Source organism: Danio aesculapii, chromosome 13 (assembly GCF_903798145.1).
Source record: "Danio aesculapii chromosome 13, fDanAes4.1, whole genome shotgun sequence".
In the NCBI taxonomy this organism is placed as follows: Eukaryota; Metazoa; Chordata; class Actinopteri; order Cypriniformes; family Danionidae; genus Danio; species Danio aesculapii.
Genome location: NC_079447.1, coordinates 27,736,662 through 27,758,037, shown reverse-complemented (window position 1 = coordinate 27,758,037; position 21,376 = coordinate 27,736,662). Strand labels below are relative to the sequence as shown.

Sequence of the window (21,376 nt, the reverse complement as noted above, 5' to 3'; positions counted from 1 at the left end):
ATTGATAGTGGTTCTTCGATTACACCCAACATAATTTGTGAGAGAATGCACAATCACTGGAATAGGCTATCTTTTCCTCCCTTTAAGATAGTCTGATGGGCAGGGTGCATTAATTTTTGGTAGCCTGACTGGAAAACATAACCCCGAGACGTCTAGAGCTCTGAAGAAGCATTTTTGTGAGCTCTGAAGAAAAAAAAAAAGCAGAATTTTCTTTTTTGTGGTGGTGGTGGAAAGTATTGTTGAAGAATTATTCACTTTTTTATTTTTCCATATTAAAGTCTTAGTAAATAACATCTTGGAAGTTACTAAATGAATGTTTTAATCCTTGTGTAATAATTGAAATGTTTTTACAATAGAGACATTCACTTGTCCTTTTATTTGACATATTTGGGTAGTAAAGTGTCAAACCAAAACACCTAACAGAACTTTTTTTATTATTAATCTGAGGCACATAAGATGTTCTTTTCTATGTCACACGGGGGGAAAAAAGGTCAACATTAGTGTCATCCATTATATACATTCACAAAGCAGTACTATCACCCTTTCTAAATGTCATCAGAACCCAAAACATGCTATTACACATACAGTACAAAGACAGCCCTGTAAACTTTCACAATGAGGCACTATATTAGGGGCTGAAAAGGTACTCTTTCAAAAGTCTAGTTGTAGATAGAGAATTAAGTGAATGAAAGGCAGTAAAGCATCATGACGGAGAGTTACTGTAGCTGTGCAGAGAATGAAAGAGAGACGTATCACCAGCTAAAGGTTGTGCTACTGAGTTTCCCATACTACCATTGCACAATTTTCCACACGATTGATTTTGTACAGTTCCTAAAATGATACATCACCAAAAGAAGTGCCAGATCTGCAATTTACTGACCCTCACGTCATTTAAAACCTGTATGTAAATGTCTACACGGATAGTTCACCCAAGAAAAAAATCTGTCATTATTTACTCACCGTTTACTTATTTAAAACCTTTATGAGTTTCTGTTGAACACAAAAGAAGTTACTTTGAAAAATGTTGGAAACCTGTAATTACTGACTTCCATACTATTTGTTTTTCCTATTATTGAGGTCAATGTTTACAGCTTTCCTTTGTGTTGGACAGAAGAAATAAACTGATAAAGGTTTGAAACATTTGGGTGAATTATCCCTTTAAAGTCAATGGAGTCTAAAACAACGCAGCATAATTTTTGCATAATATTTTCTGTTTTAGAACCGTGTATGAATGATGAAAGTCTTGTTATTTTTTGTTGATGTATCCCTATGAGCGTCTTCAAACACATATTGTAGGTATCACGTATAAACAAGCCACCTGGGTCTTGTTGTTACCCATTCTATCCTAATGGAAGATACATTAAGACAGCCCCATCTTCAATACGCAACAATAAAAACACAATCACACTGAGAGAAACATCTAAATTAAGCTGTAAACTGCAAAGAGACTGAGCTAAGAGAGAAACAGTTCAACTGTTGTGATTGTGCTTTTCTTTCGAGCCTAACAAATCTAAAAAAAAATCATTCGGTGTCTCACAAGAGTGAAGTATAAGGAACAAATACATTTCAGTGTTGACTGTCTAAGCGTTTGCATGTCAACATAGATTTACATGATTTCCAAAGCTACTAAATATATTAAATGTAAAAATAAAAGAAATCTTTGGCATCAACCGTGCCATGCAAAATACATCTCTGTAATGGCATGACCCATCAAAAAAAGGCATTATCCTTATTAATAAATAGCTAAGCAATGGTTCATATAAACATGAGCTCAGAACAGTTCATCGTAGTGAGTTACTCCAGCCACAGCACAGTTATTCTGAAAAGCAAAGCAAAAAAGATGCAAATTCGCGACTAAAAAGAAATGTGTGATCACGATCTGGTGAAATATATACGAAATATATACATTTTCAATAAGAAAATTCACTTCTCAAAAACTAAAGTAAATTTCATAATGAACTCCCAACTTTGTTCGAGAGTGCCGTATTTCTCTAATATAAAATAGAAAACTTCATCATGCAAAAAAATAGATATTTATGTATATATACCTGGAATTTGGAAACCCAACATACCAAAAATATATATTTATAAATCTGCTTCCTGTGTATTCCAACACCATATCTCAGTAGTGTGAGATTCAGGACAAAAATAGCCTCCGTAAAGACAAAGTAAGTGTACTGAGTACCAATACCAGCTGTTAAATTAAAAAAAGTCACCTCGAAACTACAACCAAACGCTGATGTCCAAAAGTCCACCTCCTCTCAGAGGGACATTTGAAAAGGCAAGGATGCAAACTGCTAACTGAAAACGTCTAGTCCTCAGTTTGTTTTTTACTGGTACCAGGGGGTCTTTCGGACCCAGCGAAGTGTGAAGCCTGCGTCTGTGCGGATCTTGATGGAGGCGGCTTCTGCTTCTCTCACCGTCTCCTTCACAGACTGCATGAGGTTCTGTGCGTTGTGCACAAGCATCTCAGTGGCCTAAACACAAACAAGATCAATTTAATTACAATCAAAAAATCAAATTTATCCCTGATTAAAGATGTTCACTTGTTATCCCTACCTGTTCGGATTCTTCCTCACTGATGTTTGTACGTCCCAGCATAGTGGCCTTCACTGTGGAAAGGATCTTCAACTGAGTGCTGATGGTTGGGATGCGCTCACAAACCTGCATTCATGAAACAAATATTAATTTGTATGTGCTGGAAAAGAGTAGCCGGTATCAAATTTTCTTGTTGCATTTTAAAACCTTTATCATGATATATGATATTTTCACAATATTGACCTAAGCTGCGAAAAAGATTACGTCAAGAGATATAATAACCAAAAAATACCTTTTGTAAAAACATTGCTTTACTGTATATACATGTTCCGAGTAAATACAAAAGAAATGACAAAACATTTTACAAAAACGCCCATTAGTACATTTTTAAATCAACAGTGAGAAATTCTACAGTATATTACATTTGTATTTTTGTATTTAAACATTCTAACATACTATAGTTACAGTATGTTTCAGTTGATAATATGGTATTTAATTATATCTCAAGCTATGTGATAGCATTTTATGAATACATTTTGATACTTTTGGAGCTTTAATGTTGCCATTAATGTTGCCTTTAAATACATTACCATTTTTCTCAGAAAACATGTTTCATATATAGGTACCGTTGACTTGAAATTTTTCCCAGATGTTGATAACAACCAAACAAATACATTTATGCAAAGAAAACAAATCTAATTAGTTTACAAATTAAGTTTTGTGTATTAAAATTAAATGATGCAGGAAAAAAAGTATTGAACACATGAAGAAAGGGAGGTGTAGAAAGGCAGTGAAAGCCCAGACAGCAGCTGAAATCTCTCAGTTTCTTCAGGTTCTTCAGCAACCCTCTGCCCTTTGTCATTGTAAATTAATATTAGCTTCTTCAGTCCAACATCTACATTATCGTGATATGAAGATGAAACCGGGGTGGACATTTCAGCAAGACACTCATCCAAAACACAGCCAAGGAAACTTTCAAATGGTTTCAGAGAAAGAAAAATCAAGCTGTAGAATGGCCCATCCAATCACCTGACTTAAATCCAATATAAAATACAAAATAAAGCTCAGATTTGATAGACGAGACCCACAGAACCATTAAGATTTTTGCACTCTGTTGAAGTCAGTGAAAAACTCACACCTGAGCAATTCACGTGACTTCATTCTCCATATGAGAGGCGTCTTTAAGCTGCTATCACCAAAAAAGCCTTGTATATACAGTATTAAACACATTTCAGTAGTTCAGTACTTTCTCTTTGTGTCATTCCATTGTTATTACACATAACTCATTTTTTAGTTTTTTTATTTTTTGTTTTATTCTTATGCGTCTGTTTGGGTTTTTATCATAATCTGGTTCAATCCCATGTCAACAGCTCCTTTAGAAGTATTATTCCCAGGAAAATACATGATGTGTTCAAAACTTATTTTCTCAGCTGTATATTTTGGTCTTTACTGGTCTGAGACTGATGTACGTGCTTTTGTGCATTTAAAACACTTTACAATAAAGTCTCATTAGTTAATGTTAAAATCAACAGTGAGAAATAAACATATTATAGGTATATCTTAAATAGCTATTAAATTGATTATAAAACACTTACAAACTGTAACCCATTAGGCATTAGCTAAGAAATTAACATCACCTAAGATAATAAATGCTTTTGGAGTTGCCATTACAGTGACTATAGTTAAATTAACTAACATTAAATGGAAGCAATCTGAATGTCTCAGACCAGATTAACAATTAAAAATGTTCATATTTGAAAATAAATCACCTATTAGGCCTTCAAGTATTTGGTTCTGTGATAAACAGCACTGCCAATCTAACAGAATTTTTTAATAATAAATAATTATTCACAGTATTTTAAAGCATCCACTATATTAATATTGTGCAGGTTAATTATCATGATATAGTGATTAATTTAATATCGGCATGTACTGATGCAATATATCTACCTGCAGCAGGTTTGTGCGAATCCGTTTGTCGGTGCATTGTTTGGCTACTTCTTTAGCCAGCCGCGTGACCTCATCAGAGGCCTTGGCGATGTCCTTGGCGCACTGAATAAGGGCACGTTTATTCCCACTTCCACCGCGCACCAGACGAGACATCTCTGCCATCAGCAGGGCCATGCGCTTGGCGGCTCCGATGATGTCATTACCCTACGAGGAAAACCAATGAGGCGAAAGAATAAGGATTGGGTTATAGACATACTTTGACAAACACTTGTCAGTTGTCCACTAAATAACTGTTCATATAGTAGGTTGACTGTTCATATAGATCATTTTTACCTGCTCTTAATCTGCGATTGGTCATGATAAATGTACAATATATCAATTATATTTGAAATCTTTTAAAATGTCAGTTAGACAAACAGTTTAGAGAGGCACTTCACATTCATCCAGACACACACGTCAAGCATGCTTTTTCTGACATTAGTAAACTAAGATTGATTATCTTTTGATTATATTTATGTGAAATTGATCTAAGAAATCAATTTTGTGAGACCTGACCCACAGATACTGACAAAGTTGCATTTATGTGACTTGCGTGTGTGCGCAAGATTTTTCTGGGAAGTTTTTCCAACGATCACACAATCGTGAGTTGCTAATATTGCATTTATGTTGACAAAATGTGATTATTATATGGAAACAAGAACATTTCTATTGTTTACATACTTCCAAAGAGAGACAAGCTAAAGTTGCATTTACATGGACTAAATATGACTTTCTCATGCACATTTTTTAATTAAAAAAGGGAAATTTCTAATGTTCGCTTAATCTTGGTCACAAAAAACATGACTTTTACATGTCAAAGTGTTCTGTGCACAGGCTAGATACTTAAGTCATTTAAATTATATTTACAGAAGCAAAATGTAACATACTTGTGTTTCACGTATAGACAAGAAAGTTTTACAATGATTATGTGCTTATTGATTTGAAATATACTCTAATATAGTTGAAAACTTACATTTTCCAGGATGATGAGTCTTCTGCATACAAATATCAAACTTTTCTAATGTTTATGTGCTCATTGACTTGCTAAAGTCACATTATTGTAAAGAAAACTTTCATTTTACACGAAGCTGAGTCTTCTGCATACAAATATCAAACTTTTCTAATGTTTACGTGCTCATTGAGTTGCTTAAGTTAATGTAGACAATTAGAATCTCACTCACTTTCCTTTGGCTAAGTCCTTGACTTACTTTTCTTTCTGCACAGTGGAATGAACCACCAATTACAATTAGAATCTTTCATACGGAAACCAAATTTTAAAGATGTGATTTTTGGATGCGAAAAATTTATCTTTGTGTGAAAGAAAAAGTTTTTTAAGTACACAAAAAAGCATTTAGTTTTCAGAAAAATGAACTTTTACTCTTTAAAGTTTCTTGTGCGCACAAGAAAGTTTCTGCTTTTTTTTCTAAATGCAACTTTAGGGGCTCTATTTCTTCCAAATTGTCATCAATATGTTATGTCTCATAAAAACCACATAAAAATGTATAAAGATATACATCTGATCAAAATATATTTAATATAATTGATACCTTGAGTAGAATTCAGCATTTTCCTTTAGTGAGGTAATAATGTTTATACACAGGCATGCAGAGATTGAGTGTGTTAAAGTGTATCATCCTACAACGGCTTTAACGTGGTTCATTGAAATGGTTAGAAAACAAGTGCACAACAAACAAACAAACAAACAAGCTTGTGACATGACTTCAACTCGTGTAATTCCGAAGTCATTGGGAAACTGTCATCCATGGCTTCACAGGTTGGCAAAAGCAGAGTGTTTGGCAGCAGCGCTTTGGGTGAATGGCTCCTTGTTCAAACCAGGCCACAGAGGTGATGTCAAACTATCAGAAATGAGCATGAAGTGACTTGTGAAGCCAGTATCAGTTTGTCCAAGAAATGCACAACAAACTTGCCATTCCAGTCGCTTGTCATTGGCAACCCCAGCAGCAAAAAAAAAAACAAAAAAAAAACAACACACCGGACCCAAGTGTGAAGCAACAACAGCAGCAGTAGCAGCAGCTATCTGGTTTCAGCATTCCCACAGTAACATCTGGATGCAGAAGGGATGCTGCGACCCGCCGGGGCCGGAAAGCGAAGTACCTTACTGGACCACTTGCGAGCCTCCTGGTGCAAAGACTGCGCAGCGGCCAGAATGGGCTGGTTAACTGGCTGATTGGAAGACATTAAGAGCAGCTCTGGCTCATAATCGTCCTCGTTGTCTGTGAATTCATCCTCATCGTCTATATCTACTTCCGCCTCAGCGGCCTCAAAACCCTCATCTGGGACCTCGGGCTTGGGAGGAGGAGGACGGAGCCAGCATGGAGAAAGAAGGACAGAGTTAGTACGAGAGACACTGGATGGAGATTTCCAGGTCATGATTGTTGGTATGGCTGGGTTTGGGGTTGTTGATAGAGGCAACGTTCTGGGTCCTGCAGGGTTACCACTGCCATGGGGTTTATAACTAAAACTGATCTAATCTCATATGGTTGAGGATAAAAACTGGGTGGTTAATTAGGACACAAAGCAAAACAAGCAAAGCCCCCAACAAGAGCAGTTTTGACGAACTTCTGGAAATGCAACTATGTGTCTTCCGGGTGCAAACAAATATTTTTCCAATATACTTGTAATTATCCAAGTCAACGTGAATTTTACATGTGTGCAAATTAAAGTTTTCCAATGTTTACAGCCAAGTACAAGAGTATTCAACGCAGAAGAATATTTTCCAATGTATACTATGAGTCAAATGTATGTGGAGAAACCATGACTTTACCACTGCCACGGGTTTTAGAACTGAAAATGATCTAACTGATCTAATCTCATAAAGTTGAGGAAAACTGGGTGGTTAATTAGGACACAAAGCAAAACAAACAAAGCCCCCAACAAGAGAAGTTTTGACGAACTTGTGGAAATAAAACTTCGTAATTCTTCATAACAACTGAATGTTTCATATCATTCTTTTTATCCCTTTAATTGAAGATTTCTGCATTTAAGTGGCCCAAACGTGACTTTTATGTGCACGTGTGTCTTCCGGGTGTAAACAAGAGTAATTTTTGAATATTCTTGTATTTATCCAAGACACATTTACATTGACAAACATGAATTTTATGCAAACGTTTTTCAATGTATGCATCTTTCAAGTTACTTAAACTTATATTGTCACCTTGGAATTATAAGCTTCTATCTGCGTTCTGAATGATTTTGAGATCAAAGTTTTTGCATTCCATAGCAAACAGTATGTGTGTAACATTTGTTTTTTAAATAAAAAGTCTTAAAATGTAAACAACTTATAAAAAAACATCCCATAATGTAAATAAGTTGTCATTTAATAAGAATGTGTCAATTACTCAATTTTGACAAAAATGTCAGATAGAACCTTATAATTCTAAGGTGACGATATGTACTCATAGTTGCCAGAGTCAAAGTTTTGTGGAGGAAACATGATTTTAACATGTGATTTTAACAAGTCTTCCGGATCCAACAAGAACATTTTCCAATGTTCATGGGCTCAAGTTACTGAATTTGCATTATCCTGGATAAAACATGACTTGTTTGCATGAGCCTTCCATATAAAACAAGACTGCTTTCCATGTGTACGTACTAATAATGGATGAAGTCATAATTACGTGGACATAATGTAAATTTATATACATACTGTACTATGGCTGCATGCCATTGGAAAAATCTGAAAAATCTTGGGATATTTTATTTTTCTGTGATTTATATTGCCATATGAATGACATTTTTCGTTAAATAACTTGAACAGCTCTATTTTGGAATGAGGTCATTAATTTAGTTTAATTGGGATAATTTTGTAGCAGAGTGAACTAAACAAACTGAAAGCATAAATAAATCAGCTAAAAGTGAAAAAAGCTGTGCTTTATGGTTTTCCGGAGAGTCAAACAATAGTCAGATATTCAGATACAGTAACTGAATATTTTAATGTAAAATACCACTGTACAGTCTTCATTGCTGATCCCAACTCAACATTGCATATCTTTGCGATGTGACTATTGCAAATGCACACATTGTGATATTGTTGCTGAAACTATATATTGTGCAGCCCTATATTGTACTAATATTCTGAATACAAACAAAATGTTTTCCGATGTTCATGTACTTACAGTCACATTTATGTTGAAAAAGCATGACTTTTACATGCCTGCCACAATCAGACAAAAACATTTGTCAATGTTTACATAGTCGCATTATATAGACCAGTTGTAACTTATGTACATCAGTCTTCCAAATACACTACAAATATGAAAGTTTTCCCACGTTTACGTACTCACAGGTCATATTTAAACTGACAAATCCTGATATTTACGTATACACAAGAGTCTTACGCATACAAAGTTTTTACTGGGTCACTATAGTCATGTTTACATAAGTCATCAACTTAAAAACATTTTAAGTACGCACATCTAAGAAAATCTTAAGGGCAGGTGCTCGATTAAGCCAAACACAATAGACAATTTATTTGAACTACATTTCGACCTACAAGGGTTCATCAGGTGACCTCAGTGTGCCAATTTTGTCTCAAGTTTGTAGTCATTAAAGCTTCTTTTTTAAAATAAAATTATTACTGAAATTGATGAAAAGCGGATATAAAACCATCTAGACCAGGAGTGTCCAAACTCAGTCCTGGTGGGCCGGTGTCCTGGAGAGTTTAGCTCCAACCCTTATCAAACACACCTGAAGCAGCTAATCAAGCTCTTACTAGATATACTGGAAACTTCCTGCAGGTGTGTTGAAGCAAGTTGGAGCTAAACTCTGCAGGACGGCGGCCCTCCAGGACCGAGTTTGGACACCCCTGATCTAGACTGTTACAAAAGATATCTATTTCAAATAAATGCTGGTCTTTTAATATCTCTATTCACCAAAAAAATCAAGAAAATTGCATTGTTGTTTCGACAATAACATTAACTGCAACTTAAGCCTCAGGAATAACTGCTTTGCCATTACATTTTAAAACATGTATATTTAAAATATAGAAATTAAATATATATGGTAGTCAACATATAAAGTGGATCAAAAAAGTTCAAATACAAGAACAGGTGTTGTTAAATAGTTTTAGGACAACAAAGGCTTTAAATATTGACTACTGTACTGTGATAACGATCAACCTAGCTGCAATATCTGACCATTTCTTTCGCTTCATTATTCCTAATTTGTATTTATAATATCTCCAAGCGATGAACGAGGGGCTTGTAGATACACACAGTTAAGAGCCATGTTAACACGCAAGAGAACACATTTTCAAAAGGACCAAGACAGAGCCACGAAAGGAATGGAAGTAGAAGGAATAGCACACAAACATCCAAAACAGGACAATGACAAGTCGTACACACCCAGTCCGCTTACTCTACAGTCACCTGATTGAGTTATTATTCTTTACATCACCTTCAAGCACCTAAAAGAGCCTTTGCAATGAGTTTGTTTCAGCTAGACGCTACTTCCAGTTGATATTGCATCCGCTGAGGAAGACATTTCCCATTAGTTAAGGTTAACTCGTGTAGTCCTGTCTGTCTTGTTTTGTTATCGTTTGGCTGCGAAGAAAAAAACACGTATCTCTCCATCATAGAGGTAAAAAATCTATTTGTTAAAAAAACGTTAGAGATCAAGCATGCAAACACATCTTTCATAGATGACAGTTTCCGCTCTTTTTCGACCCCCTGAAACTGGAATCAGCACAGAGATTTCCACATTTCAGGTTAAAGACAACAAAAACACTGAGGCAACAATTCACAGTCATAAAAAGCAGACGAGTACACAAAGCGCATCTCAAACATTTGAAAACTTCATCCGAATATATACTTATTTGTTTTTAGAATTCTATTTCATTTACCTCACCTCTAAAAATATAATGAAGGCTGCATATATTTGATCAAAAATACAGTAAATATTTGAGAATTTCAGTATTTTATAATACACTTTAAAATACAATTTGTTCAAGTGATAGTAAAGAGGAATGTTTAACATCATTACTCTAGTCTTTATGTGACATTATTTCAATATGCCAATTCACTGCTCAAGAAACTTTTATTATTATTGTCAGTGTTCAAAACTACTGCTTAATATTTTGGCAATTTTTTTTCATGATTCTCTTAATTTTGTGACTAAAATCTTTTAGAACATATAAATATCTTTACCAGTCTCGTTTGATCAATTTAAATGCATCCTTCCTAAATAAAAGCAATATTTTATCCTAAAAAGTACAGACCCACAACAGAAGTGCACATCTAAAGATCTACAAAACTGATGATCTCCCTAAAATACTGTAGATCTGCTCACCTTGCTGGACCACTTGCGGGCCTCGTCGTGCAGTGACCTGGCAGCCACCATCATGGGCTCGCTCACCATCTCTCCTGCCTTCTGCTCAGGGAACTCCTCATCTTTCTCCTCTGGAGGTGGAGGTCTCGGAGGAGGAACCTCTCCCTCGGGAAGAGGCGGTTTGGGTGGAGCCTGGTCATCGTTGACCTATGGGTTTATAAATGACACACGAGAGAGGAAATGATGACAGAGTTGTCCCTTCAGGACCTAAGGTGCATAAGGTTGCTGTTTGAGCATGAAAGAAATACTATGCACTATTAAGTTGGAATTGTTTAATATTAATAAGAGATTGCACAACCATTTTGTCAATGGTACTAACACAATATGAATTACATTTACAGTTATTCATTTAGCAGACGCTTTTATCCAAAGTGACTTACAACTGAAGAAGTGCTAATTACACAAAGGAAAAGTTTGTGCTCAGAGAATTAAGTGCTAGGAGTTAGGAGGGGGGAGTGTTTTTTGATTGTGTTTTTTTTTTTATAGAGAAAAGACTGTACCTCATTAAATTTCTTTTTATTGTGACCGTTATTTAGAATGGCTCGGCTTACAATTTCCAGGGTGACAAATCAAATTTATCATGTCTCACCGCAGCCCCAATCATCTATGCAGATATCAACTTTTTTTTACGTTTTTCCATTTTCTGTGACTATTAACGAACATCCAATATTATATTGTGAAAAATTTGATTCTCAAATATGTGTAAGAACATGCATTTTGTCATTTAAACAGCTTAATTATGATATTATTTGATCTATGATGGGTTATGGGTGTGCATTTATATGTCTAATACATAAAATGAACGTTATTTGTTTGAAAACACTGATACATTGTGATTTATAACAAGCGCTGCTCAAGTCTTTCTCTACCTCAGTGTGAGCCATCTGAGAAAACCAGATTTGCATTAAGCAGCTGAACACATGATGCACTTAATGGTCTAATAACACAGTGCACTGCAGGTACCAGCCTAGACTGATCAGACAAGTGTGATCGAAAGGGTTAATGACGTAAAGCAGCTCTTACATGCAGCTGATCCAGGTCTGGAGGTGGAGGAGGAAAGTCCAGCTCCTGAGGCTGAAAGGCTTCTCTGACTTTCCCGACAGCAGCCAAGATCCTGTAGCCAGAGTCCAGGAAGCCCTTTTGCAAACCTGATCAGTAGATTTGCAAATATTATTTTAGTAATCGCAGAAGTGTTTTTGTAAATACATATGAAAAACAGTTACAACAAAGACCTGGATCCTGGATGTTTCCTGCCACTCCTTTAGCAGCCATAACCATGGGTGAGATGGTTCTACCGAGTTCATCTGAAGCTGCTTTAACCAGTTCTCTAAATTTAGGGTCCTCTGAATTCTCCACTTCCCTCTTGGCCACTAGAAGAACCCTGTTTGCCCGCCGGGCAATGCTTGTAGCCCCTGCAACCAACATCTGGGGCTGAACGTTAGCCATTGCCACCCGGCATTTATCAATGTCTTTCTTAATAGCCTCCTCTGAAGCATCCAAGAGGGATTTAGTGTCAATGGCTTCATCCACAAGACCTGAAATTAAGATTTGGAATAATGTTGTATGTTGTGTTTTCATTTTGGCTGCATTCTGCTGAAATAAGCTTTTGCTTACTGGTCATTTTTTCAATGTTGTCAATCCACTGGTTCTTCATGGTATCAAAGTGCTCGTAGGCAGCCTGGTTGCCAGGGTTCTTCAGCAAAATACGTGCAGCAGAAGTGACCTGCTCAATAGAAAAGCAAAACAAAGATATACATGTCAGATTAATTTATTTCATCACAATCAGCATTAGGTCACTTGCATTCTTCCATGGTGGGGCGCCACACCAAAATTAATTCCCGCCATGGCTACATTACAGCTTCTCAACCAAAACCTTCATTTTTTTTTATAGAGGGGGACAATTGCACCAAGACGTACAGAAATGTGAGTGAATTTAAACATAGTGAACTTATCTGTAATCGTAGTAGTGCTGTTTGTTATTTGTTTAACCCTAAGGTTGCATGTTGACTGACTGACAGGGCTGCGTGATACGTAAGGTCAGCAAACACAACGTAGCTTTTCAGTTATGATGAACACAGTTTCCATAATTATACTTTATTTATAGATAAAGGAGTTTATGGCCGTTTCACTTTACTTCAGGATCATTCAGTACGTCTATTGGAGACATTCATAAACATTCCCAGCAAATGTAATAAATACTGGAGACATGCTCGTTACATAAATGCACTAAATCGCACTTCAGCAGCGTTTAATTGAGAGCACACAAGAAAATCCGTGCTTGAGCAGCGTATACCTGAGGGCGAGGAAATCGTCACGCAAGCAAAGAGATTCGCCTGCTCGCATTACATGAATGCGATCTCGACTTGTACTCAGTGCTCACAACATTTGTCATTAAAATAACGCCATGGGTAGTTGAAATATCTGTGTCAAAGGTCTGCTACCACAGCTGGAAAAATACTAGAGGAGACACAGTAAGTACTCATTTATAGTATGCAAAATATATATATATATATATATATATATATATAAATAGCTGAAAAAGCTGTGCATCCTTAGCTTAATAGAATCCATTAAAAGAAAAGTTGAATAAAAAAAAAAAGTATTATTTGGTCTGTCCAACTTTACATGGAAAGTCACATTTTATATATATACATATACATATACAGGATATATAAAATAGATTCTTAAAAAGCTTTAGAAAATCATGGGACCATTAATATTAAGAGGAAAAATCATAAAAATCATTGTCAACAACTAAGATTCAAGATTTTGAAACGAGTACATGTATTAATGTTGTCATGTATTTATCAAACACACTAAAATATTACTAAATATTAAAACAATTTAAAAACAAGTTTCTTGCTTGATGTATTTTAAATATCTCAAAATTTCTCAGAACGCAAATAGAACCATATAATTCCAAGATGCTTATTTCATAAATATCAAATCTATTTATATGGAAAAATCTAACACTTTTACATATTAATACTTTTTCCACTGTCATATTTTATAAGTCTTGCCAAATGGGATCATCTTATATTTGGTGGTTACTACCATGAGACTTGATCTTGAGGCTACAGTAATGTAACAATATATGTCCTTTAAAGTAGCTCTGGCATTAACACTGATCTGGGAGTCTGCACATACAGATACAGTATGCATATAAGCTGCATACCTGAGGTGTTAGATCTCTAGCTGATTTCACAGCCGCTTGGATGCCTTCAACTGTGCTCTTATTAGCTGTTCCCACCGCAGCTGCCTTCTCCGCAGTAGCGCCCAGCCTGCTAGCATGATTCTCAAAGTTAGAAGCCCTTTCTTCAAACACCTAGAGGAGAAAGAAACACTTAAATATGTATGTGTGCATTTCTGACCTAGACATTATTGGGTATAAATATCTCAAGAAGACAGAAAAATACACTTAAAGGGATAGTTCAAAAATGTGAACTTTAGTAATTTACTCACTCCTACTTTTTGCAAACCTATTTCAGATTCTTTCTTTTGTTGAACAGAAAAGAAAGAACATGTTTTGAAAAATATAGGAAAGCAGTCATTTACATCCATACTGTATTTTCCTAATATAGAAGTCAATTGGTCAATAAATGTTGAATTCTGAGTGAATTGTCTCTTTTAAACAACATTTTTATGTATTTTTTTATTTTAGAATTCTTCATTTTAGGTTAAGGTTTTGTGTTTTTTAGCATGTTTGATTTGATGTAAGACTGCATGTTGAAGTGTGTATGTTTAACAGACCTCCTCTCTGTTCGGGGCCTCGAGAGGTGCTGTTGCTGCCACAGCCAGGAGTTTAATTGGTGTTGTTGTATCGCTAAAAACATCAGACACTTCCTGGGTCATCGCCTCCTGCATCTTTGCCTTCAGATCCTTCAAGTAAAAATATGAAAGGGGTTATTTAAATATACAGTTCAAAATAAAAGGCATGTAGAAAATCGGTAAAAAAAAGTGATTGATAAGGAAAAAGAATCTTAATTCTCAAACATTTAGTTAATGAAATTAAAAAAGACAATAAAAAAGATTTTTTATAGTAATATACATGTATATTAATGACTGTTCATTCCGCTGTGGCGACCCATAATAAATCCGGGACCAAGACGAAGGAAAATGAATGAATGTATATCAACTTTTCTGCCATGTCAGATTTAGATGTATAATTTTATTAAAAGTTTTAGCAAGGATGCCCTTATTTGATGAAAAGTAACAATAAAGACATCTATAACGTTTCAAAAGTTTTCTATTTCCAATAAACATTTTTATTATTATTATTATTATTCATTCATTCATTCATTCATTTTCTTTTCGGCTTAGTCGCTTTATTAATCCGAAGTCGGCACAGCGGAACGAACTGCCAACTCATCCAGCATTTTATTTTATTTGAAAAGCCTCATGATATACTATAATTCAAAGTCTGGAAGAGCTAAACACTCATTATATTTCGTATGCCGCAGAGATTGAGAATTTGTTTTGTGCTAAACCTTTTTTTGAGCAGGTAACAGAATCATAGAACTTAGAAAATTGATTTGCAGCAATGCATTTCTTTTTCTTTGCTATTTTAGCAAGTAGTAATAAGGACATGGAGGTCCACCTTGCTCGAACCTAAATGGAGTTTGCAAATATTTGGCATCTGAAATGACCTGTAGAGACAATTGAACAATAATTTTTTTTTCTATTTGTCAAGGATGACAATGCACATTTTTAACAAAGAAATTTAAATATTAAAAATGTTTAATTGCAAGAACCATTAATAGCTACCGATACATATACAGTAGTGCCAAATCAGAATATTACAATGATTTCTTAAGGATGATGTGTTACTGGAGTAATGATGCTGAACACTCTGCTTTGCATCACAGGAATAAACTGTGTTTTAAAATATATTCAAATATTTTGATTTGCAACAACATTTTACAATAATCCTGATTTTTGATCATATAAAGCCTTAATGAACATAACAGACGTCTTTCAAAAACATAAATAAAGATCTTAATTATTCCAAACTATTAACTAGTACTGAAATTTTCCTCAACCAGCGTAAAAGTCATGACAACATATATTTTATGTTACTTTAACTTATTTTAATAAATTAATAAGGTTTCACCTTTATTTTTTAAGTTATAACAATTTCAACTTAATTGATTAAGTTGAATTAGATTAACTGATACAAATTGATGAAATAATCTGTACTTTGACTCAACCTAAAAGTTAAGAACAGATTTTTTACAGTGTAGTGTGCTACACATATTTCCCAGCAGAGGGTGGCATTTACTTATCTTTTATATTGAGCTGAAAGCCATGGTACTTTTGTTTACCAACTACACCACAGCAGATCTGACCTCTGCACTTGCTATTTGAGGAGACCTAAACATCTGATTATGCTTCACCCACACCTGCTGTGAGAAAGACACTGGGACATTTTAATAGAAATGCCTTACTTTAATTGCCTCCAAAAGATGAGCAGCCACTGCGCGGGCCTGAGGACTCTCTCCTTCTCCCCGTGCTGCCAGATCCGCCAGCTGCATCATCAGCTGCTCCACCTGCTCACATTTGGCCAGCAGCTCCTGTCTGTACGGTCCTGGCAGAGAGCTCGCAAGCCGTCGGCCCTCTGCTATCAGCCCTCGTATAGCAGCCTGGCCTATAGACAGACACAGAACAGGATCCCAGTAAAGTTGAGACACATAATGTACAACAATTGTTTTTAATATTGTGTAAATATGTCATAAAATTACCAGACAATATACCAATTCATTTGTTCTGAAAAAATCAGTTCTAGACATATCATTAGCATTTTATAAACTATAGTGAATAAACTGACTGTATGAGAAATGGTGAAAGTGTCTAAACAATATTTGGTTTGTAAGTCAAACTATACAGTGAGTCAATTGAGAACTGATGATCAAACAGGTTTCCACAATTTTTCAAACTTCATTATTCCACAAATACACAAAAACATTCATTTGAAAATCACTATTCCTGTAATTTCGAGGTCTATACATTTTAAATAATTATGTAATAACTTTGGTTTGCATTTTCAGCCCTTTATATATTTATTTTAAAAAATTTTTAACGCTAATGCTATTTTGGTCCAAAAACATAATATTTAAAATAGCATTGATTTTTGCCAAAACAACTTAAACGTTTTTAATAATGTCCCATAGTTGAATAGTTGAATTTATGAATGCAGCCATTAGATTTAAAATGAGATTATTATAGACAATTGTTTTGAATGAATGACTAATAATTTAGATCAATTTGTCGTTTTATCGTTGCTATCCCCACCTATACTTGCTAGTTTAAAAAAATAAACAAATGTTTCTAATAAACTAACTGTCACTATATGAGCACCAAAGTTAGTTTATACTCTGCAACAAACATGTTTACTTAATTTGGTCGCCATTTTTAATGTTAATATGGCCTGTTTATACTGTAAAAAATGCTTTTATTACTTAGATTTTTGTTTCCTAATATCTTAGATCTTAGATTCTAGTCCTAATATCTAAATATTCTTAAATCACAAAGCATTTTCAAGACAAGCTAAATTCATGGTCTTGATTTAAGAAATAACTTGCCAAAATTGAGTGAGTTTTTCTTTAAAACAAGCACAATAATCTGCCAATGGGGTAAGCAAAATCATTTTATTTTAAATCGAAAACATAAAAGAGGCGAAAAACAGGAACAACTCACTCAATTCTGACACATTATTTATCAAAATAAGACAATATTTTTACTTGTCTAGAAAATGCTTCTTGATTTAAAAATTTATTGGTGATTTAGACTAGAAACAAGACAAAACCTAGGTAAGAAAAGCATTTTTTTGGAGTGTAGCAGTTATGTACACCCCTGACATTAGTTACAAATAAATCCTGTAACTCTCTAGTCATAAAAAATACAGAAAAAATATTGAGAAGTGCTTTTATGTACCAGGGCTGTCGGCATTTCGAAAACTTATTACCCAAAGTCATTGCAAAATCCATAATAATCTAAACAGTAGGTTCAAAATTACAGTGTATTAAAAATATAAACCACAGATGCCTGAATTGTGTGTTTCTTCTGCTGGACTTCAAACTAAGTATGCATTTATGACACTTTACAATGCAAGACATGTAGTTAAATGCATTAACTAACATGAACAAACAATGAACAATGTACAGCATTTACGAATTACAGTTCAACATTTACTAATGCATTATTGAAATCCAATGCTGTGCTTGTATAACATTAAGTAATGCACCGTGAGTTATCTATAACTAACAATGTACAACTTGATTTTCATTAACTAACATTAACAAAGATGAATAAATGCTGTTAGAAATATATCGTTCATTGTTTATTCATGTTAGTAAATACATTAACTAAATATCCCATATCAGTGGTACCTATGCCATTGCAGTTTTTAAATAACTAATTATGTAATGCAGTTAGTAAATCAACAGTGTGTTTGTGGTATCAAAATGCAATTTCATGACGTGGTAGTGTGTCCCAATACCAACCTTGCCATACACTGTAAAGTTTTGTGTGTTTTTTGTTCGTTGTTGTGTCCACATCTACTGCAGATTGTAAGTGTGTGTATTGGGACGCAGCCCTGGTGCTAAACTCACAGCTCTGGTCTAGAGTTACTCCAAGACTAAGTTAACCTGGAAGTAACATGATCTGCTGTGAATAGGACACGGAGCAGCTATTTATGGGTCGAAAGATTGTAAGTATGAACATAAATACAACAGGGACTGAGGAAAGGGCCATCTGTCACATCACATAAAGGTCCAGAGTCAAACGGCTAGTGCCATACAAATGAACAAGTCATTTAATACGCCTGTGGCATCCTATGGGGGAAAAGTAATGGCCTCAGATGACCAGAAGAGTCTTTAACTGCCATGGACACACACGTTACGCTAATAACAGACAGATATTATAGCCATACAATGGTTTTGATTAAATTCTGATGGTTGCCAAGCTGAATTAACAAGGCATGTTTTATTGTATTATGCCACCCACCTACTCCATGATCATCCACTCCAGGGTTGTTGATCCAGCGCAAGGCCTGCTCCATTTTGCCCTCCAGGGTAACAGCAGCTTTGGCAGGCCTCATGTTGGCCACAGCACGGTTCGTTTTTGCCTGTAAGTTCTGCAAAGCTGTGCCAATCTGTTTGGCGAGAGCTCTCGCCTCTGGAGTATCGCCTTTACCTCTGTTACACAAGAATGTCCAGAGCATGAAAATACATGACAAAATGTTATTTATGTTGTATATTTTAAAACCATATAAATATATACATTTACATGGTTACTTGGTACCTTAAAATGTGACTGAAATTACAAAAACAAAAATGATTTTAATATAATTATAATAATATAATATGTTATATTTCAAAATCCGCATCAGTTTTAAGAAAAGAAATGTGGCCTATCATATATTTGATAAAAGTAGTGTTAAATAGCCTAATATTATGAATTCATATTTTCTATTATCTCCAAAATAAAGAAAGAAAGAAACTCAGCCACTTGCGGCATCGACAGAGCTGTGAAGCGAGCGCTCTTTTACCCCGTCTCTCACACACGCACACACATGTATCTAAACGCGCATGTTCCATGCACAAACACACAATTTAAACTTGACAAAAACTCTTGACAACTGAAAGTTACTGGCTGCTGTGTCTTAATTATGGTGTAAAGATTATTATGCATTATTGAAACATCAAGGAGGATGCAGCAAGAAATATCACTCATTAAATTAAAATTCCTTTAATTATTATTTTATGCAACAGCCTTAAATTTAAAAGGGAAACATAAGTGCAATCTTAAGCAAAAAAATCTTAAACTGACTAGTTGCTATGTTTTTTCTTTCCCTTATATATATTTTTGGCGCATGTACTCGTGTGTGATGGGAAAACTAGTGTAATGACAGTGGCACACCATCTTGCAAACTCCGCCTCTGCTTTGACTCCGTCCTGAAGCCCCAAAAAAGCTCCACTTTGGTCCTATTAGGCCCCGGAAGTAACTATGGAAACGCAACTGGCTCTGGCTCGCTCGTTTTAGGCGCAACAGTGGAAACGTGGCTATTGACTACCCTTTTGTTATGATTGTGGCTGTTTTTGCCCCATTGACTTCCTTTATAATGACATTTTTTCATTGCAAAGCCATGACCCCGTATAATCATGCATTCTAAATTGTTGGTAAAAAAAAAAAAAAAAGCAATCAAAAAATGTATTTATAATGGAAGTCAATGGGGCAAAAACAGCCACAAACATAATTAAAAGGTGGTAAATTTGCCCAAAGTGTATTGTTCAGTTTTTAAATGTTTTAAAATAAGGTTGTCAGCAAACATCATTCCATTTGCTGAAACACAGAGAAAGTTGTGGCCAAATTAGGCCACAAAAATCTGTCAAAATCTGCCCAAAGTGGATTAAAACATCCCCAACAGCACACAGGGGTTAATACTTTTCTATAAACATTACAGTTTTTTCAGGATTAATTATAAAATTAAGTTTAAGTAATTATTTCAAGTAAATTTTATTAAAAAAAAAATCTTTACTGTAAATTTGGATCAGTTGAATGCATCCTTGTTAAATAAAATATTAATTCCTTATTAATACCATCATCTTCTAAACTGTCTGTAATAAAATAATAATACAAATACTATTGTTATTTCCTGTTATTATACAATATTACATTCCCTCTTTTATAGTTTCCTGACAAACACCATCAAAAGCAACAACAATTACAGATTTTAAATATTAAAGACCCATTATGGAAACTGTCATACCAGTTCAGGAGAACATTGTTACATAATCTGACCTAACAATGGTTTATCAAGTCCACATTTTCCATCATGTGTTGATCAAAAACTCAATGTTATCTAAATACTTTATGACTGATATCAAGCTGGAAACTGTCTGTCCTTTGGAAGTGGAAAAAAACACACAGATTAAATGTTCCTGTAAATGACAGGACTATAACCATATGTACTGTAGGTCAGTAATTACATTCTACGGAGCTCGACCAGTCTGGCGGTGAGGCCTGCGATCTCGCCGATAGAGCGAAGAATGTCATCTCGTTCTTTAGGGTCTTCACACAAGTCAGCGATGCGTTTGGCCTCCGCCAGAAGAGCGCGGATGTTTTCTTCACCCTCCGGTCCGCCGTTAGGATCAGCCAGCCAGCTCTGCACACAAATATTCATTTAGTTTTAGTTTTATTTAATTATATGAAACTGTTTTATTTATTATGCTGTTCATTTATTAAAGTAAATGATGCTTTTATTTATTTTAGATTATAATTACCTTCATTTTTTAGAACTAAAACCTACAGTAGCACACTCAAAAAATTACGTTTGCTGTTTGTTCAAAGTACTTATTTAAAATGAGCTGAAACAGCACAATTCTTGAGTGTTTTTGGGACAACTTCATTATTTTAAGTTCAATCCACTTAAATTTGTAAAAAACTAATAATCTAACTTAATGTTGACAAAACAAATCGATTGTGTAAAACCCCTTTTTTACAGAGT

At 34.9% G+C, this 21,376-nt stretch overlaps 1 protein-coding gene across 2 annotated transcripts in view; it reads right to left on the bottom strand.

The window, feature by feature from the left end:
- Positions 1-279: 279 nt before the first annotated feature.
- The window catches only part of vcla (vinculin a), a 70,583-nt gene continuing 49,486 nt past the window's right edge, over positions 280-21,376 (bottom strand). The window contains exons 10-22 of one of the 2 annotated variants that reach the window (XM_056470506.1): positions 20,859-21,034; positions 18,874-19,064; positions 16,317-16,516; positions 14,623-14,751; positions 14,048-14,197; positions 12,487-12,595; positions 12,105-12,407; positions 11,896-12,020; positions 10,834-11,019; positions 6,643-6,834; positions 4,489-4,692; positions 2,560-2,664; positions 280-2,477 (exon numbers count right to left, since the gene is read on the bottom strand). In XM_056470506.1, the coding sequence (XP_056326481.1) occupies positions 2,331-2,477; positions 2,560-2,664; positions 4,489-4,692; positions 6,643-6,834; positions 10,834-11,019; positions 11,896-12,020; positions 12,105-12,407; positions 12,487-12,595; positions 14,048-14,197; positions 14,623-14,751; positions 16,317-16,516; positions 18,874-19,064; positions 20,859-21,034 (2,217 nt within the window). In that variant the 3' untranslated portion in view covers positions 280-2,330. The remainder of the gene's footprint in view (positions 2,478-2,559; positions 2,665-4,488; positions 4,693-6,642; positions 6,835-10,833; positions 11,020-11,895; positions 12,021-12,104; positions 12,408-12,486; positions 12,596-14,047; positions 14,198-14,622; positions 14,752-16,316; positions 16,517-18,873; positions 19,065-20,858; positions 21,035-21,376) is intronic. The other variant, XM_056470507.1, reaches the window with a different exon arrangement.